The sequence below is a fragment of the Bombus affinis genome, chromosome 7 (genome assembly GCF_024516045.1).
Source record: "Bombus affinis isolate iyBomAffi1 chromosome 7, iyBomAffi1.2, whole genome shotgun sequence".
Taxonomy (NCBI): domain Eukaryota; kingdom Metazoa; phylum Arthropoda; class Insecta; order Hymenoptera; family Apidae; genus Bombus; species Bombus affinis.
This window is the reverse complement of record NC_066350.1, coordinates 11,734,951-11,761,912: the sequence shown is the minus strand read 5'-3', so window position 1 is coordinate 11,761,912 and position 26,962 is coordinate 11,734,951. Positions and strand designations below refer to the sequence as shown.

The window sequence follows — 26,962 nt, the reverse complement described above, 5'->3', positions numbered from 1 at the left end:
TACCAGGTGTAAGCCGACTAATAAAGGGAGAGACTTCCTCCTCTCCTGCTGTCGTCCAAATCTCCCAGCGTGCTCGGCACAGGAAAAAGGAGACACCGGTTCGGTGTCATCGCAAAATCTGCTGCACGACCACGCCTGTTTCCAGCGGGCCGATATACCGGGTATATTTCGTGCACCAGGTGCTACCACGCCGACGGTTAAAACAATTTGCCATAAATTTTCTCCAGCTAGAAGGCAAACTGTCGGAAGAGGGAGGTCAGAGAGTGGAAACGGACCAAGGATTCTGCCAGCATCCACCTCGTGGTCCACTGTCATCGTTTCATTCCTTCTCTTCTTCTCTGTTTCCTATTTCAGCTTCGATCGTTCCACTTACGCAAATATCCACTTTTCTTCTGTAGACCAATGATAAACCTTTTCGGTAAAAGTATTTTGTATGCACGATGCTCCCTAGCTGATTTGCTTCGCGTTTCGGGTTGCCAGGGTAACGAGATGACCGAGCCACGGCAAATAATTTTTAGAAGAGTGGAGTTTCGGGTTAGTGGATCTCGAGAAGCAGTGCTTCCAGAAAAAGAAACAACAACGATGACGACAACAACGATGACGACGACGACGACGACGAATCTCGTCCCTAGCCTGGGGCGGTGAAAAACTGCGGCAACGTTTGGAAGTAGTCGAGATAGCCGGTCTGAAGGGACAAGAAGGATTCATAAAACAAGGGAAGCAGCGAGGGCGACATATTGCCGCGCGTGGCATGTATTATGCATGAACAGGCCAGGCCCACGGTTCTTTGCTACTTCAGCTCCTCCGGCGACCGCTTTCGTTCCTCTCTTTAGCCGAGTCTATTAATTCGAAAAATTGTAGCCCCTTCGTCGACTTCTGACTCAGTCAGCCACCTGCCGTCATCCACGCCGATAGACTTTGGTACAAACGAGTTAACGGATCTCCTTTCACCCGGAATGCCGTACAATTTCTTTGCCTTCGGCCTTGGAATTCCTGCGGAACGGTGAAATAAAGCGCGACGAATTGTAGCGTCACTCGTTACCTCGGGGGAGGCACATTCATTTAGCCAATTTGTCTCGTTAATTGAAGGACTTGGCTCCGGAAATCAACTACCGGCAGCCGTAAACGCTGTTTTTACCCAGGCGATCCGTTCATTTGCAAGATTGTTCGTTCCCCATCGACCGCATATCCTCGTCACATTCTAAAAAACCGAGTCGAGTAAGTCGTCGAGATACTCGACTCGTCTGCGAGCGAGCTCGTGCAGCCCTCCTTCTCCTTCCTCTTCCTCTATTTCCTCTCGTTTTTTCCCCTCGTCTCTTCTCGTCCTCGTGCTCGTCCTCATCGCGCAGTCCGAATTTCTGCCGCGACGTCGAGAGTTTCACCGACTGCCTCTGCTCTTCGCTGGCAACGACCGAATTATGCCTCTTTTTACGTCTCAAATATTATACGGTGACACGCTCGCGTCTTGTCCGGAAATTTTTCTACAGCCAGGTCGGATTTACGGCCACCAACCACGGATGTGCCTGTCGCACACTGTGTTCGCAACGTTCGTTAGAGAAAAACGACGAAAAAGGAACAGAAGGGTCCTCGCGACGAGAATAACTTAAGCTATCCGTTTACGCGGCTAAGGTGACTATAAAGGACGAAAGCGACATTCTTACGGAGCGAGAATCTTCTGCACGTCGGACCTAATAATACCAGAAAATAATTGAAAGATGGTCGGCTTTATCCGTACTAACTCAGCGAAAGTCGGACAGAAGCGCGTAACCCTCACCTTGCTCGCCCACGCAGAATCGCCAGGAGACGAAGATAAGCTGACGTATCGGAGAAAGACATCCCTTTCATCCGCTTTCATCCGAGCATCCAACTATGTATGTGCATGCCCTTCCTGCCTTACCGCGGAGCCAGCCATGGCAATTCTCCGAGAAGATACACGCGTTCACCCCCTTCGTGATCTGTGTGTTTTATCGCGCCATGAAAAGCGGAATATGATCCGTGAGTGCAAACAGTAGTGCCCCAGGTAGACAGGGCACGATATTGAATAAGTAGCCCCTCGTGTTTCGAGGGCTCGACCCGTGTGTGTATCAAGGGCAGAAAGTAAATCGTAAAAGTGTAACGCGCGCAAACGACGCGACCCTTCCCTCCGAGCGAGAACTCCGCTTAAATATAACCGTTTCCGCGCTTTTTACGCCGCGTAAACGTCACCCTGAGACGATGTCCGCCCCCTCTCCCAGGCAAAATCTCGTTTCGACGGAGAGATCGGCTAACGTTATTTTGTCGCTGACTTTCGTCGTTCCACAGCGTCGAAAGCGCTATGGAAAGGCTGCTTTATCGCTACACACGGGTCTTCAAATCTACACTGATACGCGTGTAAGTACGAAACGAGTGAATGGTAAGGGAGCGTGACACATGCAGCCGAAGTAAACTACGGTTGATGCGAAACCGATAATGTCGTCGTGTTGGTTCGTACGGCTGCGTGTTCGACTGGCAGATCGGGAGGCAGCCACCATGGCCTCTGCCCCTTCAATGATACCGCCCCTCCCACACACGACCTTCTGTTCCTCCACACTTCGTGTCCGTAGCCAGTTATGCGGACCACAGCCGCGACTACGGACAAATATGTATTAGATTTTTGTTTGCCTCGACGGATATTGCGAATGGAAAATATCGTTGTGGCAAAGCCGTTCCGCGGCATCCTTTCGCGTATATCACGATACGAGAGAGTCGTTTTGTCAGATACCAATACCATCTTTGTGCCTGTCGGTCGTCTTTGCGCCCTTCGCGCCATCGTCAAACGCCCATTTGGAATAATGCTTCGTGTTTATGAGATTCGAGTACGATCATTTTATACGTAGTTCGAGGGTGGAAAGAAAGATGAAGTACCTGGGGAAACCTAATTTGTCACTATTCCCGCGACGCATAAATTCTTTTTTCATTTTACTAATGGTGGTCATTAAATCCTTTTTATTATAAAAGACGGGTGTATGTTATTTTATATATATATATAAAATATCGTAAATAGAATTTAAGGAACAAAATACTCGCTTAATATGTAAAGCATAGGAATCTTATGAAAGTTAGAAAATAAAATGCGATTCTCACTTCGTAGTACAGTTTCAAACATTTATTAGCACGAAATGAATGACAGAAGAGGAAAGACTACGACTATTAATATCGTGAATACGCCTTCGGAATCTCCCCTCGAGCTGACATCCATCTGCGGGTACACAATATGCCGTGGAATCGTTCAATCATGCATGACGACTGCTCGCATTTGTGCCACGTAATCCCCGTATTTTAGTCGAATTTAATATGAATTAATCCATCCAGCATACTTGAATCGACATAAACATCGTTGACTCCCTTAGACAACTCTACTCAAGCTGACATGACGCGAAACTAATAACGCGAATGTCAACCTAATTACAATCAAGAATCGAAGAAAGAAAGAAAAGAAAATAACAGAATAATTGACTATCACATTGGAATACGTAATGAACGTATTCTTTTTATTCTAATTTCTATGCTAATACTTTGATACAATATATATAATAATTGGGAAAGAGAAGGATCTTGTTAAGTTCAAGGATATAAAAAGAAAATTGTAAATATACACGATATGTATACACATCAACGAGGTATTATACATACAAAATCAATGGCATAATTAATGTCATGACTACTAACGTTCGTGAATTATTCAAAAGGGTGAGAGAAATACATATGTATGCCAAGCCAAATACAAATGTAATATAATACGAGATTATTACAATATACTGAATTTAAAAATTGCCTCCCTGTGAAATCAAAAGATAAGATACATCGTGTCTTTGCTCTGTCGTTTTCAATTATGACACGGTTGTTAATATTTCGAAGGGCGCAAACACGCGATCGATCGATTCTCATCGAGCAAGACAAACAAACGAAATCGCTGCAGCTCATCGCGAATGCACCCCAAGGATTCCGTTCGGCTGCCATTACGCGGAATGCGAGTTGCATGCGGTCGTGCGACGCGACGCGCAGAACAAATCTACGAGGCGTTACAACGTGTCTGATGCATGCACGCGCATCCACGCCAGTGTACGATGCTCGTATTTCAACGAAGGCATCGCAGTTGCGATGCCGGCACGATGCCTCCAGTTACGTCGGACAATTTACAGATGGGTAGACGTGGAAATTTAGGGTCGTAGCCCCGAAGGTCGTATCCGGCGAGACGTTCCCGACCCGGAGGAAGCAGGGACCGCGTAGACCCGGCAACCCGTGCCCGCCACTTTCGTATATCGTGCAATGAGATGGAGAAATTTCGAGGCCGACGTTGTTTGAGGTAGCTTCGAGGTTCTTGAACGTCACGACAAGACCGCAACCTTCTGGCTTTGAACGCGATGGTTCGCTGTAAGATTTAAATGCTTCGCGTGCACGTTCCAAGTCTATACGATTAGCGGTATTTGTGCGAGCAATGAAATTCGTGAGAGCAAAACAGTGCATTGCATATCGAAAGGGTCAGCAAGTTTAATGGTAAAGTTGGGTGTGGATGAGCAATTTTGTTTCGTGCGTTTTCGCAGCATTAGCGCATGGGTGGTAGTATTTTTGTAACCATAAAATAAAGCGATCACCGCCAGATCTGTGACAATTGTACATACAGTGGCGCACGAGAGTATTCGAACATTCTACACAGCTTGTTACGTCCGGTGACTCTCTACATAAACCGGAATTCATCCCTCGGTCAAGACGGTCACTCGGCGTGTAAATATAATTAGTGGGACCGCAATAATCCTAAGGGACTGTCATAAAACTAAGTCCTTTTATTTTACTGTCAAAGCCCTTAATCGCTACAAAACATCTTTTTACACAAAGCGGCCGCAAAGCAACACCCATCAATAGTTTTCCTCCGCAACAACATCATCACCGAACTTGACTGGTAACTGTGACTGTAACTAATTACAACTAGTATCTTTAACACTTGTTATATGCTTAAGACACCTGTTCGCGCCGTATATTAGTCTTTTACCGAATATATGTTTGCAATAAATATCTTGCGACTCCTATGTACATATACAAACTGTTTTCGAAGACCAACATAACTGTGATGTGACTCGTCACAATGCCAATGACGTTTAAAATGTTTTATACAACCTATACGCTATATAAATGCTCGTTCGACAAAATTGGCTTATGTGCATCGAAGCCAAAATGTTCCTAGGAAGGAATCAGATAGCGGATAAACATGAAATCTTCTAACAAGAGGTTTTCATAGTTCTTCCACGTAACTGGAGGCTAATTACTCGGTACTCGTCGTTATCGTAAATTTCCTCGACGATATATTTTCCAGATGTCCAAACTCTCGCAGAAATTATTAATATCTAGACCTTTCGGTGGTAGAGCGCGGCATCAAAGTAGCTGCGAAGCGAACGCTGTCTAAGGCGATAGGCGTAGTTGATGGTGGAGTATGTCAGCCACCTTTCGTCCTCATTATTATTGCCTTGTACCGCGACTGAAAAGCCCTAACTATCGTTGGTACGACGATGTCATGGCTGATGCAGGGAATGGAAGAGGATAAGACAGGCTGAAACAGGGCACTGGCTCTAACTTTCGAGTAATTAAGTGCGTTGAAACTTGGTTAAGACTCGTAATTGTGTTTTATAAGGAACTACCAAAGATAGCTTCGCGAGACGGTGGCTGGTTCGATATCGCTCGTTCGCTGGAGCTTTTTAACAAAGGGAGAACCATTGAAAATTCGTGACTCGACGGTTAGATGGAATTTACTACGAGAATACTACCATCTCGTCCAACTTTAAACGATCGTTCTTTTAAAACCATCCAACTTCTTGTCGTTTAGCGTACTCAGCAAAGAAAAAGTCCTACGATTTATAACGATGTTTCGATACCGATCGTTCCGTACGGCCAAGATGGGTGACCCTGTTTGCAATATGTGGATTGCTAAACTCTTTATCCTATAGAATGCATTATTTCGTAACCCATACAGTTACTTGGGAACCGAGATAATCCACGAATCGCGTTACACGGCTGTGTTTCAGATAAAACCTGAAATTTGTTATGCATGTAAGAGCGAACAAAGTTTTTCTCGTGCTAGAATAAAACTTCTTCCTTATTACTCGAAACACCGTGTTTCATCTTTGTTTCTTCGTCCCTGTGGTTCTGTTTCTATCTCCGTTCCCCCTTTTTTTTTTACGACTCTTCCACGAACACGAGACGCGTTATTACCCACCTAATTGCGTCTACGATATTTTCCGCGGTGGAAATAGCTTTCTGAGTACCTGGCCTCCGATATAGAAGCGTCGGTTAGTCGATATCTACTACGAAGGCAAATTTACTTACGCTAATTTCCGGTCAGAGAACAGCTCGCTGAGAATTGCACGGCGAACGGAAATGATAAACGAATTGGATACGTCGACGATAATTAGCCAATAGGCGTGAGTCCAGCGATCCATATACAACATCGAAATGCAATTTTCCAGACGAATCAATTTTTTCGTTGCTCGTCGAAAAACTGCGAAAGGAACGCGATCATATTTTCGCTCGATTACCGACGAGTTTCTCCTGTTTCAATAACGATACGCGCCCCGTTATTGGTTTCCAAAACGAATGATAACTGGAACCTCTGACAATCTGGCGATCGTACAAAGCTGTAACCAGTTAGCGACGATATAGATGTTCGTTATCTCGAATTACTCCGACAAAAAATTACACTTGCGGCAAAAGCTGTACGATACGTATAAAAAAAGAGACTCAAAGTCCACGAAAGCTAGTGACAAAAATGAACCAAGAAGATCGATCTCGATACCGATGTAACAATTAGCTAATGTATTATCGTGGCATGGCGTGCGCGAGTTTTACGAGCTGTCGGAAATTCGTCGAGGAAATTCGTTTTCCCAGATGTCCTGGCGAGCCAACTCCGTCGATAACTGTGGCCCATCACGTTTAACGCTCGCCATCGTCTTTCTTCTCCCTCTTGCCAACGAAAAGCTTCGTAATAAAATTTACATATCCTTGATACGCGACTGTTTTTCCGATCCCTTCTAACGTTCTCGTATGTGACCACGTCGTGTGGAACGGCGTCGGTGCAACGCGAGATCGATAGCCATGAAAAAGAATCGAACTAGTGGTAGGATCGCGTGTCGGACAGGTTCAACAACGGCTCGTAAATTCTTAGTAAAAGTCAGTCGTTAATCGATCGGAGGAAGCCTCTCGAGTATTTTTAACGCTGACTGCCTTTGAAACCTATCGAGCCGGGAACAAAAGGAGGAATTTCCACGATCGTCGCCATCAACGTGCTCTAACGCGTGTATATTTTCCTCGCTCGGTACAGAGATGTTCGCGTGGACGCGTCGAGAGGTCATCTTCGTGCCTATGCATCTTTAACGAAGTTTCCGGTGGGGCCGTGTAAACTGGTAAGAGTATAGCGGTCGCGATACGGATCAAACAGGTCGTGATTTCAGCATCTTCGCCATTCGTCAGAGCGTATCTGACCGGGTCGTCGGTTCCGTCACGTCTGTTCCGATCTCGCGTGATCGAACGGTTACAATGAGTAATGAGGCGTGCCCTGAGACCGCTTCCTCGGTCACGCGACCAAACGTTTCCGTTTTTCGCATACCGTTACCGCCACTGTGTGTGCGATTGGTCAGGGTCGACACGAAATAACCAAAGTGCCAAAGACCTCGGTGATTGGCACTTGGGAAAGCTTTCGACGAAGCGACTCTCGAGGAAGAGCAACGCGTGACTACGTAGAAACGAAACCGACTAGATCGATGGCATGGCAGTGATTGAACGTAATTATTTTTAGGGACGATGAATCTAGGAAAATCATAGCGTGCCAGGATGCAATTTGTTAAGAACCGTTATATACACGGGTTTGCTTTATCAGGATGCTTATCGGAAATAATGCGTTCGATGCTGGGTTACATTTAAACGAAACACAAACACATGGAGGGATGAATTGTCTTTTTAAACGAGCACTAGCTAGTCGGGTTTCTATTTGTTGCTAATCGTACATGTATATACGTTTCGACAACAGACGGAGGGAAGGAAGGAACTAGAAGCATATTCGACGACTTTTCAATCACCTGATCGTTGCACGGTAAATCGTTTCGAAGATGTTTGAATATGTACATGCGACAACGTCGATTAGGTGGTTGTAAAAATTCAGGGAATACGCTCGAAAGGAGGATGATAAGGGACACATAACTTACGATTCACTCCGTGGATGACCATCGTGGTCGTGTTTTACGCAACTATAAAAATGTCCTCGATAGCTCCACTGGTTCCCGAAGCGAAACTCGTGCACGAAGGACTCGGTGTTTTCCACCCTCTCACGAGGTTAACTCATCTTTTTCGCGAAGTAAAGGGTTCTCCGCGAATGAACGGGGAATATTCAGATATTTAGAGATTTAGAGGCACGTAGCAAAATAAAAAGATAAAACAGACGTGTAAAGTTTCTAACACATTTTCGCGTGTATCGTGGAACCGATGGGGACGCGATAACACGGTACGGAAAGAGAAACAAACGCGGTTTCCAGTTCTCTCCCGGCACTGATACGCAAATTTGCGCGGTTACTTCGATTCCATTCGATCCGTTTCATTCGCGCCCGTAAAATCTTTCGCAACGCCGTGAAATCGTACGTGGATTTACTTGGTTCCGTATCGACTCGAAATCGGTAAAGTAGGTGTCGACGAAAATTACGACGATTTTTAAGGTCAGCAGCGAACAAATGGCACCCCGAGACGTTGGGGCGTCGCGGTCGTCGCAGTGACTGGCGAGACTCACGGCTACCCCCTCCAATTCTAACCCCTTCCAACAATTCTCTTTTACCCTCTTGCATCCCTACGCTTCTCCCCACCAACGCGCCACCAACCGCTATCTATACATCTATATCTTTCTCTCGCTCTTTTTCTTGCGCGGAACATCATCCCTCCACGTCCTTTCTCATCCCCCTCTTTTTCTTTCCAACTTCGTTCCTTTTCTTCTTCCTCTTTTGCCCTCTTCTTTTCTCCCCACGGTTCAATCCCTCCTTTTTCGATGCACGTTCGCCAGAATCATCCTCGTCGCTCTTCTTCCCTTCCTTTTTTTTCCTACCTGCTCTCCGAACTCCCTTCTCCGCTCTTTCTCTTTCTCATCCTTCGTCGATCTCGCTCGCGCTTCCACCCTCTCCCTTAGTCACTCTACAACCCCCCAGACACTGGCCAAGCGAGTGGTCACGTGACCGTTAGGTCGGCCAATCATGTGCCGGGTGACGTCATCCGCAGGGGTTCTCACAGTTTGAGAACGAACAACGAGCATAAAGGTGTATTTGCGGACTTCGGGAAACGTTCGTGGAAGGGATAGATGGTCATGCGGTCTGTTCGATCTTGGAACGATGTGTGACGCAATGGCAGGACTGTCGATCCTTGGGATCCTCGGGGAAGGATTAAAGTACCGGCGGACCACGTCCACGAACAAAAGAGCCTTTCACGCTTTGATGTTTCTCTAATGCTCTCTTCTTCTACATACCTTCGATATTGGAGCGTTTAAAAGCCATTATGCCCCCCCCCCCCACGGAAGAAACAATTTATAAAAATAAAAAGAGAGAAGGAAGGAAAGGTACGGATCGTTGGTAGAATTACAAGTAGCCAGTGGACGACTTTGAGCGTACGTTTGGCGACATTCTACGTAACGTCTATATCAGCCGGCTAAACCGTTCGATTCAACTCGTTAAAAGAGATCACGGGACGTGACACAGTGGCGGCGCCCCTATAAATTGCGATACGATGCAACGCATGCCAAGCACCATTTTTCCTGGAACCGGGAAATAGGTTAGCGCCGAAAACTTGCCTGTTTGTATTCCACGCTCGAACAAGGTTTTTCCAACGTAACGCTACGAGGTCGCCGTCGTTCTAGCTGAAATGAAATTCCACGGTGCAGAAAGAACGGCGGAAGGGGGCATTGGATGGAAAGAAAGAGAAAGCAAGAAAAGAGGAAGGCTGCAGAGAGAAAGAAAGTGGAAGAGGCGCGAAAGCCGGTGGTAAATCAACGCTGTAGATGTTTTCTTCCGAAAAATTTCCACGGAAAAATCGCCTTACCGGCGGCGCGGCTCACGATTCAGCCGTCACTGCGATCGGTACTGCTGCCAGATGTGGATTTACTGGGAAACTTTTACGCGTCCAAAAAACTTCCCCGTAAATCTTGTACGTCGTAAAAATTTTCCATTCCCGCCCCTTTTATTTGCGTTTCTCCGTCGACTTTTCCCCGAGAAACGTGCACCGTAACTCATCTCGCCCGGTGGAAAATAATGCGAGTTAATCCATGCCGTAAACAGTTCATGAATAAACGAGGTACCAGGATCACGAAACAGTCGACAGATCGACCGTTTTTTGTTGGGAAAATTGTTTGCTTATTCGCCATGAAAATTATCGATTATGAAATTCAGTTCGCCGTTTGATCGGTTTGTATCGTACTAGTTTGAATTCCGAAGCGATTCGGAAACGAGTAATCCTTTCGGAAGATATCATCGGGCCAAAGGGATGGAAAAAGGAAAGCTGCGATCGGTTATCTCCGCGTCTACCCTCTCGTTCTCTCTATCGGTTCTCCCTCTTGGAATATGTCATCCAACGATCGATGACTCTATTAACAAGGGATATCGCGTGAATAGAGATCATCGGGATTATTTTAGGGGCAATGGGCGTGATAGCATCGGAAAAACTGTATAATCTGACAATATATTGACATTCGCTGCATATACTTCGATTTATGAGTCGAGATAGAAACGTTCTGGGAATATAACGAGGACGTTGGCTCGCCAAAACTCGGAGGACAGTCGAGTCTTCGATTCTCAAAACGTGTTGCATTTTGCAAACGCGTTGTTGCTACCTGGCACGCGGTACGCGTGTTCGACGCGGCGATCAACTTGACGTTTATAAGCAGTACGTAATTATTAGTTATTATCCGACCTGGATGCGCTATGCGCTTCGTAATTTTCTCATTAATGAAATTAATTCATCGAATCCATAAACCAAATTAAATTCCGCGTAATCATCGGTTTACGGGGAATCGAATAGTAAATCTCGCGAAACGTAAAAACGTTAACGCGAAACGAAATAGTTCTCTTCGTTCCCCTTCCTTCTTCTCGTCTTCCAGCTTTCGTTTACGACTACATTCGGTCAGTGGCTAACTTTCTTCGATGAGAAAGAAAAGAGAAAGAACCTAGCAACCGGGGCAGTAGCATGCAGTCCAGAGCTTGCCCGAGTCTTTTGACTGTCGGATATGCTAAAAGCGTGCAACTCGGAAAGACGCGTAATTAAAAGCGCGTTCCAGCACTTAATAATCGTGCGCCGCAATTTAATTTCAAATCCATTTTACCATCACTGTTCACGCTGCTCTTTCAGCACACGTTCCACCGATGGAAACGTATTGGTTTTTCATCTGGTCGAATCTACTCTCTATAATATTGTAATATAAACGAGGAAGGGATAAAATGTCAGGATTAAAAAGGCAGCAGAACAGAGACATATGGATTACGTAATTAATCGGTAATTATATAGAATATAGCACACTCTATGGATTTCAATTATTTTGAAATATAATATAACGTTAAAGTCAATGTTCTGAGTAGCTTCATCGATACGTATAACCATCGCTCAACTTCAAGCTCAGAGATGGACGCAAAAGTATTTTCGATACTACATGTCGTATTTCTAAAGTTTGCGACAGGTTTGCGATTACCGATTAATCTCTTTCTTTCGAGGACACCCTTCGTTTTTCACTCAATTCTCGCGAGCAACGTTATCTCGACTTTTTCACGTACGAACGTATCCAGGAGATCTGTTTCTCGAATCAGCTCGAGTTCCGCGAACACGTGTGTTCGACGATCGATATACCTTCTGTTTCGTCGCATTAAGGATCACCGATACGTAATGCCTTTTCACGGGCCATAGTTTCCACTCTTTGCACGCCACTCTAATCTTTTTTTCTTCTCTTTTCTTTACCTTGGTTTATATCGATGTCGTTACCGCCACGTGATACGAATTCCACGTGAATATCTGCGATTTTTCAACGGGCATTACATACGCCCGACCGGCGCAAGTTACAAATTTACGATCCCCCTGGTATAGTCAACGGTACCGCGATAAAAAGCGTAATCGTACTTCGTCGACGCTAAACTCGACGTTTGCCGACAAAAGTGAACTGTAACGCGTGCACCGAAACTTTCTCCTTTGGAGGATTTAAAATGAATATAACAGGAATTTATGCTACGCCGTTAGTTTGATTTGCTAGAAAATCATCGATCTTCGTGATTCTGGCTTTTTATCGACAAACTTTGAGGAACGAAAATGTGAAAAAAATGGTAAAGTTGGTGGAAAACTGGCTGAAAACAGATGAATTATTATGCGAGATCAAACACCAGTAACAGCTGAACTCGTGTCAACGGTTACAGGCGTGAAAGCGTTCGACGTGTAAACTGCGAGTAAATCAGAGTTTGCCGCACGCATCTCGCTTCGCCTGCCGCGTTGTTTGTCTGGTATCTACCAAAACAGCTGCTCGATGACCTACACAAATCATCCCTAGGAACGGTATCCCGTTGGCGTTGAATAGACGCTCTTGTGCAGGTGACAGGACAGCGAAAAACTCGGTTGGTGCACCGTCACTGTTGTTATAACAGGAAACACCGTTCGTAGAACGACCAAGAAATGAATTGTATCGGTTAACGAACGAGTACGAAACTTGGGGACGTATATACGTTGTTTGAAATTCGAGACGTTTGTCGACTCGAGTGGCTAGAATAAATACCGGAGGGAAGTATAAGTAGAAGCGACGAGGAAAGCGTAAACGTCAACCACGTTAATTCAAGGTATAAAAGGAACGATATTTCCCTTTTTATTCCGAGCTCGAAGGAATCGCCTCTCCATAGACTTATTCCGGTATTAAACGATCAGGCTGGCGCGTCGGAGGGCAGCTTGTCTCGGATTTTCCTCCAAGCGAAGGATGTGAAAGAAAAAAAGAGACGAAGAAATCACAGCGTGGCGACCATCATATTTTTACGACACGCGCGGTACGTCGTCGTTGGCGTGGGTGAGTCTTGCATACACCTACACAGAAGGTTTTATCGTCGTCCTTTTCATCGTTCGCGCACAACCCCCTCCCCCTGCTCACATGTAGGTTACGCGGATTAATACTCTCGAGAGAAAGTGCAGCGACGATGGGGTCGTGCGGCGCGTCGATGGCGAGGAAAAGACGAAAAAAGGAGCTGAGGGGATAAAAGGCACGCGAATCGGAGAGAAAAATGTTATAGAGACGAAAACTCAAAGGAAAAAAGGAAGGTGGTCGATCCGGTTGGATTTATTTCCGCCGCAAGGACTCCGAGGAATGGTGGCACAGGGAAATCGCGAATGACAAAAGGGAAAAATAATAGAGAGAAAAGCGAGAGACGAAGAGGGAGAACAGGAAGATGAAAAGGAGAGGAAGGAAGAGTGGCGAAAAGAAATAGGGAGAAACGAGAAATGCGAGGGAGAGGCAGAGGTAGAGGGAGGGGAAAAAAGAAGAGTGCCTGGAGGGTTTGCATATTTTTTTTCATCCATTTAACGATCACCCACCGGTCGTACTCCCTGCAGGCAGCGAGCAGCGGGCGAGGGGGGCAAGGGGCAGGTGTGGATTACGAGGATGTGGCACTTTTTAGCGATGAAAAAAAGTATGTCGCATTAATTAAAAGCGACGCCGACGCTGAACGCAATTACGGGGCTGCGCGACGCGCTGGGTTCATTTGGGGCCTCGCGTTTTCACCGAGCAACCTGTTTTTCGCTTATTTTTGTTCCCTTTTTCTGTTTCCTTACCCCCATCGCAACGTGCTCTTTCCTATTTCTCGGTTCGCATGTCGCAACTTCGGGAAAATCGTGGCACGCTTCTTTGGGAATTATTCCGGCCGAGGGTGGCGCCGTAATTAATGCCTCGATTTAAAACGGAACGTGAAGAATCCTTCGCGCGAGTAAAACCGAAACGAATATAAAATCCTGCGCGTGATTCGTTAGTCCCTCCTTCGCGTGAAAACGGAGCGGGAACATCGACTTAAACCAGGGCTCCATTCGTTTTTAACGATCAATCGATCGGTCAGTCGAAGCTATCCGACGATCATAAACCGATCGACGTTGTTTCACGTTCGTGACGTTCCTCTACGTTCTTATAGGTTCGCGGACATTCCGTTAAGACGAAGAAAATGAGAGTGGACGCAAGGGTGAAGAACGAGAGAGCAGGGTAGTCACCCCGTAACTGCGAGGGACGTGTTGCCATGCCCTCTGGCAATTTCCGTCCTCGAATTGAAATGTTATTACGTTAGCGACACGTTCCGGTTACCCGCCTACTTCCCTCTTTCTCCTCGCACCCCTTTCTGTCGTTCTTCTCCGTCTTATGTTTCCTGTTGTTCTATCGCAAATGCGATTTGAAGTCAGTGTTCAACGAAATGGACGAATCCGGGGATGCCAAGAGAAATCAAGGGAGAGTAACGAAGGAACGACGACGAAGGTCTTCCGTGGATTCCGTTCATTCGTTGGGAAAGGAGAACCGAGGAAAATCAACGAAACATCGAATCGTTGATACTGTCTGGTGTCGTCGAATCGCATTTTATCCTCAGCCGTCGTTTCGTCGCCGGCTACGACACCGCACTTTTCTAAAATCGAGTTAAATCCGTTCGATCGGTCGACCAGCAGAGTCGAAAAGTCTTCCTTGTGCCTTGTACGAGGGAGCATGTCCATTACGCGATCACATATCCGACTGAAAGAGCTCCTCGGGACTCCATTTCGTGTTCTCGCAAAGCAACGGCCCGATACCGAGGAATGCAGTCTGGATATTTCCGCCTGCATTGGTATTTCCGGCTTTCGGCCCGATAAAACGCCAGAGGGGAGATTTGTGCAGACGTCGAACGGGGTAACCAGAATGCAACCTCGCTTCTCGGAAATCGCTGATTCGAATGTCTTCGACATATACCTCCGGCTTCTACGTGAACGGCGGTTTTAACGGCGTACCGCCCCGTAGGAAACTCGACAACCGCCACGCGAACAACGTACCGCCGTCAAGTAGAATAAGACGCACTACGGTCAGACCATGTAGTAACTTAAGCAGCGTCGAGTTATCGGGAATTACGTTATAAATACAGCTGTTGTCGATAGAAGACGAAACAAAATTTTCGTTAGGTACGTTTTAATCGAATCTGAGATGCGGAAATCGATTATCGACGACTCTATTTGGATATTGTATCGAACAAAACGTCGTTTAGACGTTGGCCGGGACCTATTATTGAAACTAGCACACTCTTGCTATCGAAATACAATGTATCTAAAACCATTTCAAGATTATCGTGCTTGATACAATTTTCTCGAGTCTGGCATGTTCTTCGTTTTCACAGATAATATTCGCGATGAACGTATTATTGGTATTATGATAATATTTTATATTTAACCACGGAATAGATTTAAAAGCATAGAGGAAAATGATTCGAATTTCATGCATGTTCGCTGCATTGAAAAGAGAATTTTGACAAGCTTTCCAAACAAAAGGAGCCAGAGAAAGGCAATAAATAGACATTCAATTTTGTATAGATGATATTACAGGCGAATAGCATATTTCTCGGTACGATTTAGATGAAGAATATAAGTGACAAAACGTTCGTAATTAACAGGATCGATCGAAAGTTAGTTAAAATGTTAAAATTGCCATTATCAATGACGAGATAAACGAACTCTTTCACGAGAAGTTCAGACTGGCGTTATCCATCGTAACGACGTTACAGTTAAAGTTGAACATTTTTTATTCGACCGATACATTGTCAGGAAAATTCTCACAATCGTTACCACATCGACTTCAACGTTTTTCAAATCGCTCTGATGCGAAACTGTTCTCATATAACGCGATCGTAAATTACCATACATTCGTTCCATCCCTCCTGCATTTCGTTAATCGTCCCTCTTGCTTTGTCCTTTGTCTTTTGTCGCGGCATAAATGCTTCGCCTTCGCGGCTATACGAAACCAATCTGCACCTAAGTACGTATTGTATTACGCCACGAGCCTTTTTTATCCGATGCGTCAAGGAAAAAGTGCCGAAGAGAGATACTGGGGGAGAGGGGCGAGCGAAAGGAAAGAGATTCACCGAACGAAGGCAGAGTGTCTCGAAAACAGGAACATTCCGGTGGTTTAATGCCGATGAAGCCGTCCATTCGTAACGAAAAAGGGGCTGAGGGTTGTATTTTTCACTCTCGTTCCTTTCTTTCTTCATTTTCTCTCTTCTAAATCGGAGTGGATCGGGGGAGGACAAAGAGGCCGAGGAATAAAGAAGAAAAGCATTTTGAACGCAGAAACTTCTGCGGGAGAGAGAGAGAGAGAGAGAGAGAGAGAGAGAGAGAGAGACAGACAGACAGAGAGGAGGGGTGGGGGAGGTGAGACAAGGATACCGGATGACGGAGTCTTCCTAGACAAAAATGAAAAAGAAGATTAAAGGGAAGGGACGACGAGAACGTAAAGATAAGGTGAGCAGGGAAAGAAGGAAGGATGACCAAACCTCGTGACTTTTATTGCAGCCGACCGTGTTAATCCGGACCAGCCATAAATTCATCCGGCGAGAATTGCTTCTTAACCGACGTCATCCCCTTGAGATCCGACAACCTGTCGAAGTCTTAACTAACGTACGTGATCTCCGCTTTTTCTGCGCGAGAACTCAACTCGATGAAAGAAGAACTATTAGATATCCCTGGTTTTATCCGATAAGTTCGTGACCGCGCGAACCTGCCCAAGTAAATCCGCCAGAAGCTACGTAAAATTACCCTTACGTCGAAAACGTAAATGCCCATCGGCTACGCGAACGACAAATATTTAATTACAGGGAGAGATAGTTGATTCGTGGCGTGGCGTAAATGACGAGCTGCCGAGGAAAAAGGCCGGAACGGCTGGAAAAAAGATAAAGGGAAATGGAGGCTTTCAATCTTCCATTCTTCCCATTATCCGTGGCCAACCACTTCGATTCTTCGTGGCTTCTCTCCTATCCCGAGACTAACAGCTAGTACACCGGCCGAATTACACCGGAGGTAATTTCTTTCGAAGGCATTAATTAGCTTGTGTTTTCCGGGGCTATCAATTTGCAACTCCCGCTGCAATTCAAGTACTACGCAAGCTCTGTAGCTCGACGAGACCCGTGGTTCTCTTCGCGATCGATATCTCACGAAATTTCAAGATATCGCCTACGATTCTTCTGCGTAATACGATGACATTTCATTCGAAAACTTTAATATCGATATTTATAAAATAATTTGATAGGGAACGTCATCGAATCCGATTATGCGAACAGCGCGTGCCATAATTATTTTGGATAATCGAATTTCTGCGACTGGTAGTGTATATGCAGATTGGAATGCACTAGTTCTTAACATCTTTAAGAAGGTGAATGATCTCCAGACATCCGATGAAACGTAAATTAAGTTACACTGTGGAGAAAAGGAAAATCGATAGAAAAATACAATTAGAACGGAGACGCGACAGAATGAGAGCAAGATGAACCTGGAGGACTGACGATGACAACGAAAGCTAGAAGCAGGATGGGTCGGTGAATGGCACTGTGGCTCTCTTAACACTTTGAAAATCTGGCTTGGAAGGGTCCGCGAGCTTGGCTCTTTCCGGATCTCTCGTCAGGGTCGTTTGATATTCACGTACCGTGAGTTTTGAGGGAAACCTTATACACCACTTCGATCCCCCGACAGGACTTTTACGCCGCGTTTCCAAAGCCCAGCGGCAAAACTGGCACGGAACGAGTCTCTTCATCGTGTACATACCCCTATATACCGTATATACCTGTAATCCACGAGGTGCAATTTGCATGCTCGTCCTCGTTTTAAAGCCTACCGGTGATTTCCGGCGTCATAGTTTCCATACAGGCTACGAAAACTCGACCCGAATCCCAAACCTCAACACTTCAGCTATGCTCTTTCGACCGTCTCGTGCCAATGGAAATGATTCTGGCGGAATTAATAAAATATCGACGCTGGACGTATCACTGGAATATTTTAAATGGCGGTACGGCACGCTCTATTTTTCACGAATAAGCGACCCATTCTCGTGTTTTATAAAAAGGATCGTCGCGCGTAAACGTGCGACGCATCGCGACGATGGAAATTTCGACAGAAAATGTTCGTCTCGATCTCAAAGGTGTTGATAACAGATAGGAAAAAAGAGACAGGGAAAAATTATGAGAGTCTATCGGAGTATTTGTGAACGAGCTGAGAGATTGTTTGCGACGGGGTTTTCCTAGAGATATTGAAATATCGATGTCAACAACGGAAACGAGAAAAACGACGGTCTACTTTGACGGAACGAAGGAAACGGCCGAGAATTAGCCGCGAAGCGAGCAATGCCGAAAGCACGTGTAGACGGAGTGCTCCGCAGGAAACGAGGTCTTTCCTTTGAATACGCTTAATTGCGAGAACAGTTTCGTTTCCAAGGGGGAGGGCAGACGGTCTGACGAGGAGCACGGAAATGATTAACGACAAAAGGACGTCTCCGTCGGATTTTCCGTGATCGGGATGGAGACGATCGAACGAAAGAAGAAATAAATCTCGAACGTGAACAAAATGAACAGGACCGTGCAATTACCCTGTGGCTTCGAAACTATCGACGGATTTCCAGTTACCAACGAATAGAAACATTTTAATTATTGATCTACCATTAATTCGTGCCCATTGTGTTTTCTACAATGGGCGAATTTTACCACGGGAATTAAAGATAAGAAGACACGAAGGTCGATTGTTTCGCGTGGATATTACTAATTTCGAAGTACAGGTGCTTTGACAAACTTTATCGATAAACTCGAGCAGTAAATACTATCCGTTTCCATCCCCCACGCGTTAAACGATTAGGATATGGGGGAGATTTATTTAATGTCCGTTTATTTGAGAAACATCGCGTTCGTTATCTACGATCTTCGCCCACGAGCCTTTCAGCCCACGGACCTTATAAAAATTGCGATGTTCGAGCGTTCAAAGGGATAATAAAATCCACGACTATTTCCTGTAAAACAGCGTTGTTACGAAGTACGCGTACAGATTCAACAGTTGTTAGCAATTCGTTGGAAAGATTAAAATTCTTCGAGACAATCCCCGGCGAAATATTTCCATCCGACGTCGCTTTGGTAGCGAAGAAGGAAATACGATTGAAAAGTTCTACCTCTGTAGAAAGAGAGGAAGAATTAACGGGATAAATATTTCTTTTAATTAAACGAACACGTTCGCGACACGATCGAGGAAATTCGATAACGAAGGACGCCTTTTTTGCCCCGATGAGACGAACCAGCCAAGGAAATTAAGCAGGGGAATGATTTATTCGGTCGATCGAACGAAACAGCGAAGCCAGGCGGAGATTATTCGTTTATTTGGCAAATATCGAGTCCGTAATCTTGGATTCTGGTCCGGAATGGCAGTGGCGTTGCAGCAACCCGGGAAAAAGGAGCGAACACGGCTAGAAAGACAGACGGAAAAAGGAAGAGAGAAAGATCGAAGGGGAAAAGGGGAGAAAAAGGGAGAAGAGTTGAGGGAAAGAAAGAAAGGTAGAAACTGGAGGTGGACGAACACCGACGAACGGGGGAGATAGTGAGTGGTTGGTCTGACGCAGCAAACAGAAAATAATACCGCGGCCATTGTTCTCGTTTCGCTTTTCTGTATGTGTCTCGCTTCATTCACTCGCCGCTAACATCGGGGGTCTGTTCTAGGAACCCTTCTCTATTGTCGAGTTTCGCTAGCTCCCTTTTACCTCTCTCATCATTTCCCTTCACCTCCTTCCTTTCTCTTCTCTTCATTATCTCGCGTCTGTCTCATGCATCGCCACGTTGCTTCTTCATCTTTTTTCAACCCACTTGTAACCATCGCGAGTCGTAGTCGTTGTCGAATGGCACACGTATTCCCATATTTTAGACGGCTTCGGAGTGAAGGAGAAGTATCCGCGACAGATTGAAGCATTTATTCGACACGGAGAAAGGGAGCTGTAATACTTCTTTGTGTCGCGATGCTTTCTCGCCGAATAAATCAATTTTTTTTTCGCCCACGGCACAATTCGCTTTCCATGCATCCATCCTTCTTAGTGCTAACGCATTTCTACGTCTTTACAAGCTCGTTCTACACGGTCGCTTATCGAATAGGATTTTTATATCTTTTTTCGCCCAGGGTTGTAACAACGCACAGAATAACGTAACATAGCATGTTTACGTGTCTTTCATCTTGTATCACTGTATTATACAGAGCAAATCAATTTTATTAACTCCCATCAGAGACAGATATCACGTCTTTCTATGCTTCTGCTACATCAACCGACGTATTTCGTTTTCACTTTGATCGGTCTCCTGTAGTAAAACGTGTAACCCCATTTACGTGTTCACGTTCAATTCTCGTCAAAGACTGTGATTCCATCTCGTTTCTCAATTTTATCCCCTGCCGAGCGCGACCTCGAATCGCGCGATTGTTTAACCTCGTGAAGGATATATTTATAAATCGACTCTGTCGCGGCTCTTTTGTATGTCTTTTTTTTTTGTTCTATCTGCCGCCCTGCGTTTCATTTTTTATTTTTTTATTTACAAAGGTTTGCTGGCGCTCATATTCTATCGTATCCCTTCGAAGTGGAACGTGGAAAACAAAACGAAACGGGGAGGATAGATTGAAACGTTTATTCAATCGATAGGAAGAGAACAATCTGTCGTTCGAATACATCAGCGAAATGGTATACTCGCTGCTCCGCCAAACGAATTAATTTGCCGAGTAATTTCCAATACCTATCGAAAGCATCGATTCGATTTTACTTTCGTTCTTTTTTCTCTCTTATTCCTACTCTGTTCGTTTCGTGTTTCCGTCGATTCCTCAGATAATCAAGAAACATGCTTGCGTCGCCCACGATTCGTCGTATTTTCATCAACCAAACGTTATGCCTGGTCGTGACCAATAGACCATTCCGTGTTCAGAAACTGTCACGGTTTAACCGGTCACTGATAAGAGTAACAAACCCTACGGTTCGATTCAATCTCTCGGAGAAATTCTTTGGAATCTTCAGATCCGATCGGGTTAATTGAAAAATCCAACGTGTACCAGCTATTTTTAACTCTAAATTCACATTTTTATGGGAACAATCGAAGGAATGGAACGTAAATAAAAATCTATTCCATCTTCTATACAGGGTGTAAGCACAAAAATGAGCGCCGCTTACGGGATTCATTTTAGACATCAAAAGAATGAATCAGTTCATCTACAATTTCAAATGTTTACGTATATCGTCCTAGTCGCACTCTGTATATCGCAGGGAACACTTGATCTGATATTTCGTATACTTTTGCATATTACCTGCATTTTGTCTTTCTTTGTGCGCTTAAAAATCCCATAAATGTACAAACATTTCTAATTATTATCAGTCGTTTACAAGGACGAATGTAAAAGATCTGGTAAACCCGATTTAGAAGCTTCTTAGCAGGTAGTTGCCCGATTTTTGCTCGGAATAGCGGAAAGTTAGCGGCAGTTGAATTATGCCACGTGTTCTCATATTCTTCCACAATAAACCGGAAAACCGTTTCTTTTGTGCCTCTGTTCCCGCTCGGTAAATTCGTTCCAGCGAATGTAATATCGCGAGAGGACTTCGAATGGGAATTATTTTTAGCCAGACACGACTACGCGGGTTATTGCCTCTTTGTGCGCGGACCGGCTTAAGGGGAACCAGCAAGCGATGACCGATAAAAGTAGCTCGAAAGCTGGCAAGTTCGATTCAATTTCGACAACTTTCGGCCGCCGTGTGGCGGCAACGCAACGGAGTGTTGTCATCAAACTCGCATCCACTTTGCAGGCTAGAGAGGACGAGTGGTTTTGGAACGGACCACGAAAATCCACTTTCGATGCCCTGAGCTCTCAGTCTCCCAGCCGATGCATTATTCCGTCGAATAAGACGGATGGGGAATAGTATTCCAATTAGGGACGTCTAACGCAGAGCGGACCTTCGATCAGCCCCCATAATAGGCCACGAGTTTGTTACGTGAATTATGCCAAGCTTGTAACTCGTGTATTGTGGTACGTGAGCGAGATCAAAATTTCCTTCGACGATCACCGGAAGTTATCTAGGCGCTCGTATCCTCGAGGCGTTAATCGATCGTCTGATCGAGCGAGGACGCTTTCGTTCTCTTTGATATTAATTTCTGGGTAATAGGTTTGAACGTGCAGAGAAAACGAAAATTTTAGGCGACTTTCTATTACGAGTGACAGAGTAAGAATGCATAAATGGATTAAATATATAAACGCTTCTATTTGAAGAATAACACCATATTTCTTATGGTCAATTTAATCCTACTAATCGTATTCCTAAGGTAAACAAGATTGGCGAATTGATCAACTTTGTTTTCATCCTATCAAAATGGAATTTATTCTGCTTTTAATCTACTTGCATCTGTGCTCCATAAGTGTAAACTTCAAGAAAGTTTGAAGTAAGTGGAAGAAGTGGGAAGACAGAGAAAAAGAGAATACTCAACGACAGCTGTGTATTGTGATGTATTGTATAATACTATAATAACATGGAATTATTGCAGTATATTTAATTATACCTTTGCTTTCATACTGAAACTATATTATGTCTCTACCTTTTCATACTTCCAGGTATATCGTAATAAAAATTCCCACTTTACATGTAACCGGGAAAAGATGGTCTGCTCTTTTCCACCGAAATCGTTTTCTCTCCAACGAATCGCAAAAAAGAAATTACCGTAATCGTCGGCCGTTAGGCAGATAGCGCGACAATAGAGGTATATTATCCTCGGATTAAAAGCGTTCAGAGCAGTAGAAGGTAGAGTGTCGGATAATTTTTACTCGAAAGATCCCGAAGGATCTACGATGATAGTCCATTTTTCTCGAGGGCCACCAACGGAATAGGTTTGGGTCACGAAACGATTTATTAAGATTCCTGAAAGTTCGAAAAGCAGAAGGAAAACCAAAATGCGAGATGTTGCATGGTTCAGTCGAGGTAGCCGAGGTAAGAAGGATGACCCGACTGGGAGAAAGCGGCTTGTCCAGGGGAAGCTTAATACTCCCGCAGAGTCCAGCTAAGGCGAAGTCTGCTTGCACACGTACGAACATAAATCTCATGGCTGGAGGATCGACAAAAATTTTGTTTACAGCTGGACTTGTTGCTTGGAAAATCCAGATTTATAGATCCTATTTCGCGTCGCACATCGGTGTTACTCCTTTCTAGCGTCGAAAGGAAGTTTTCCGGAATGGCGAAACTGCGAAGAATCTCGAAGAAGAATCGACGGAATTAAAAGTCGCGCGCCGACGACAGACGTAATGAACCGAAAGAGCTTGCCAAGAATCACGATCTGTCTGGCTAGAGGAAGCTCCCTGTTAATATAGGACACCCTTAAATTCTCGTCGAGAGACGGAAAGGGAACAACGATAGCGCGGTACATTCGCCCAACGACCCGTTGGGGTCTAAATCTTGATAAACAGCTGCAAAGATTGTTAACGTTCTTCCATTATTTAGAGGAGAGGCCGAGTTCTCGCGAATTCGGAAGACTAGAGGAAAGGAAAGAATCGGATGGAAAAGTAAAAAAAAATAAAAAAAAGGATGGAGAAGAAGAAAAGAAGTTGGATGCCGGCCAGGCTCCGTGGGTATTCAGGACTGAATGGTCGATCGCCAAAAAGTCGGATCTTTTATAGGACTGTGCCGTGGGCGTCGCAAACGTTTTGTCGCGAGAATGATTGAAATGCATGAGCCGACTGGAATGTCGCGAGTTAAAATAAACCTACGCCCTATATCTGTGTTTTTCGTCGATTTAAATGGACGCGTGCATCGCGAGTCATTTTGCGTAATTTCGCGAAAAAGTTTCTTTCGTTCTAAACGAGATTTAATATACGAGCTTGCTGGTGAAATTTGTCAAACGTTATATACATTTATGTACGTTCTTGGTGCATCAGTCTACAAATGTCGTGCCAAGAGACCGCGTGAAAAAACGAGCAATATTACAGAGAGTTCCCAGCCAACAGACAGACATATTTACCCATAGTCGTAATCGCGATTCCTACGCCACACTCACTTCTGCCAACGCGCAACTACTTTCGCGATGTCGTCATGCCAGGGTATTGCCCATTAACGCGAAATACGACGCCTTACCAAGGAATGTTCACTTTCGAAATAGAGCCGTTATAATACCGTGATACTCGTACATCGGACGTTGTTTGTTCGACGTATGTAGAGCGGGCCGGTAAAACCGTGCTCGACCGATTGTTCGACAGAAACGGAATTCAATATACTATTCATATCGAAGCTGGCTCGAGGGGTGTTCGTTAAAAGTACGCGCACAGAAGACAAAGAAATCCGATGTTCCGTGAAAAATCGATTTGATTATAATACCGAGTTAGAAGTATCCGCGTTTCGACACTCAAAGCGTCTTATTAAAATGCATGCATTTATCGAGAAACGTACTGGGCGTTTAATGGAAAAGATTCTCCTTGACCTAATACTGTTAATTACACATTGACGGATAACTTGTCCTCGTTAAATCGAGAAAACTTCGTCCGCAAGGAAATCACGACGGTGTTGAAAATCACGAATGAAAAATTCACGTTTGGATCATGCGTCATTTTCCTAGTAACAAACATAGACGATTACTCACCGAGAAAGACGTTCTCATCGATGTCGTCGGCGTGCAGGTCGAGGTCAAGGTCGACTGCCCCGTTGGTGGGAGCCTGACGGCTCCTCTTCGCGAGGTCCATCAGTTCGCTTCGATGATCCAGGTGGCCCGTGGCCAGAAGTTCGGCCAACAAGGTCAGATAAGACGAGTTGAGAGAAGTGGGACTGGTAGCACGTAGACAACCCGGCAACCAGAATCCTAAGAGACCGTAGGGAATCACCGGTACCGCTCCGGTACTGACGAAGCCACCGTTCAGGAGTTCGCCGCACAACATAGGTGCAGCGATGACCTCAGCTCCTCCCTCGTGACCTTGGCAACGCCTCGATGCCGACTACCTGCATCAACAGATTCAACGGAGGTCGGATTAAACAAAAGTCGTGGGATTACGCAGTTTAGCCTAGATCGAATTAAAAGAAGAAGATAATCGTTTTAAATTGCCACAGGGATCGTTACCCTTCGTCGATTGAAATTTCGTCGGTGTTTCAACCCTTCCGCAGAAACGATATCTTGTTCGCTTCACCCTCTCGATCTTTACGATCTTACGAATCTTTATCATGAAATGAGAAAAAAGGCAACGAGAAGCGTACACGAAGAATATAGCTATTAAAAGAAGAAAAACACCCGAAACGTGGACCGTGTTAAATTGTTCTCGGCATGCCACGTAACTTAAGGTCGTTACTCTTTCAGCTTCCGACCACGAAACCGAATAATATGCCGTAACGAAAGGCGCTATGCGCCGTTGAGAACAAAACTTGGAGAAACATCTGCATAACAAAAGATTTGGCGTAACACGCTGGACACACCGCGGCTGGAACAATACGATTCTGCACAATTATCGTGAAATGCGCGTAAATTAATGCCACACGCACATATACATACGCTATCCAAACACGTGTGCGAGGCACGAGTATACAATACACACAGACCGATGAGATATGGACCTACGTTATACGAGATAATATTCGGAGGTGGAGCCTGAGCGTTATGCAAAAACGTTCGATGCACTCGACGACTCGTAAAAGTCCGCTCGCATCGATTCGTCCGTCACGACACACGCCTTGGAATTTTATAGAAACGTGCGATCGAGGAGAGCGTTTGACAATTCTTTCGTCGACGTGTGGTTCGATCGTAAAGTTTTCAACGGCGAAACAGCCGGAAATTGAACCCACCGGTGCCATCCATCCACGTGCACAAGAATCTTCTATTTCTCGTTGATCTTGCGTGAAAATTTCGAAAGAGCGGAGACGAGGGATCACTTTCACGAGAAATTTACGGGTATTCTCGCGAGAACCAGTCGAGATGCACGATCGAGGGAGAGCCGGTAACGCGGCAGTGGACGGGCGTAAATGGACTGTGACGAAGAGAAAACCAGAAGCGATCCAATAGCAACGGAGACATTCTTCTGGGACCGGCCACTCGCGTTGCTGTTCTGTCGGACTGACGTCACTGGTGAATTGTGCGTGGGTGTGGACACTGGATGATCTCACGTTCGCGGTGCCGCACCAAGAATTTCCTGCGGAGCGCGGCGTTCATTCGTTTAATCGATTCGTATCGTCGATCGTGCGTTATCGCGCGCATAAATCACCCGTTGGAATCAGAGAAAAAGACAACCGAGAAATCGAATGGAACTGCAACGTTTCTGAATCGAAACGCGTAAGGGAGTCTACCGTCGATACACGCGAGGAATACAAAAGGGACACGCGATCGGTAAACTCATTGTGAAAAGAGATTGACTCGCTTACACAATAGTATCGAGAATAGTGTCGCTTGAAACGAAGTGCGTGACGTTGATACGGCCCTGCTTTACTGGCACGCATTTCTTTCAGCGGATCAACCGAAGTGAACCGTAACGGATCAGAAGCGAGAAATACCCAGGGAAATGATCTCCCGTTAATTCGATCGTCTATGTACGAACTATCTGCGACATACATATTTCATGGGAATTCGGATTACATCGCGAGAAATCGTAGTAGAGTTTGAGTTCCAGAAATTCCTGATCGGAATTTCGAACGTGTGTAGCGTGCATTGGCGTAACGCCACGCAGATACACCAAGATCGATTACCAATTTTCAACGAATCTATTTTCGGGAATAATACGCAGATGTTGACTGAATATCCTCTCGTTCCTACCTAGTTGCTCTCGTTTCTCACGTTGTAAATTCAATGTTATTCGAACAAGCGCAGCCGTGTAACACTCCCACGGAAAACAGGAGGAGTCTAACTGCATCGCTCGTTGCTTTGGAAATTACAAGAACTAGAAACGCGTAATACGATTTGCGGCGCTGCTCGACCGAAAACAG

At 45.2% G+C, this 26,962-nt stretch overlaps 1 protein-coding gene across 1 annotated transcript in view; it reads right to left on the bottom strand.

Annotated features, from left to right (window-relative positions):
- Window positions 1–26,962, bottom strand: part of LOC126919020 (protein Fe65 homolog) — a 150,276-nt gene that overhangs the window by 88,289 nt on the left and 35,025 nt on the right. The window contains exon 3 of the mRNA XM_050727705.1: window positions 24,645–24,997. Coding sequence (XP_050583662.1) covers window positions 24,645–24,936 — 292 coding nt within the window. The 5' untranslated portion in view covers window positions 24,937–24,997. The remainder of the gene's footprint in view (window positions 1–24,644; window positions 24,998–26,962) is intronic.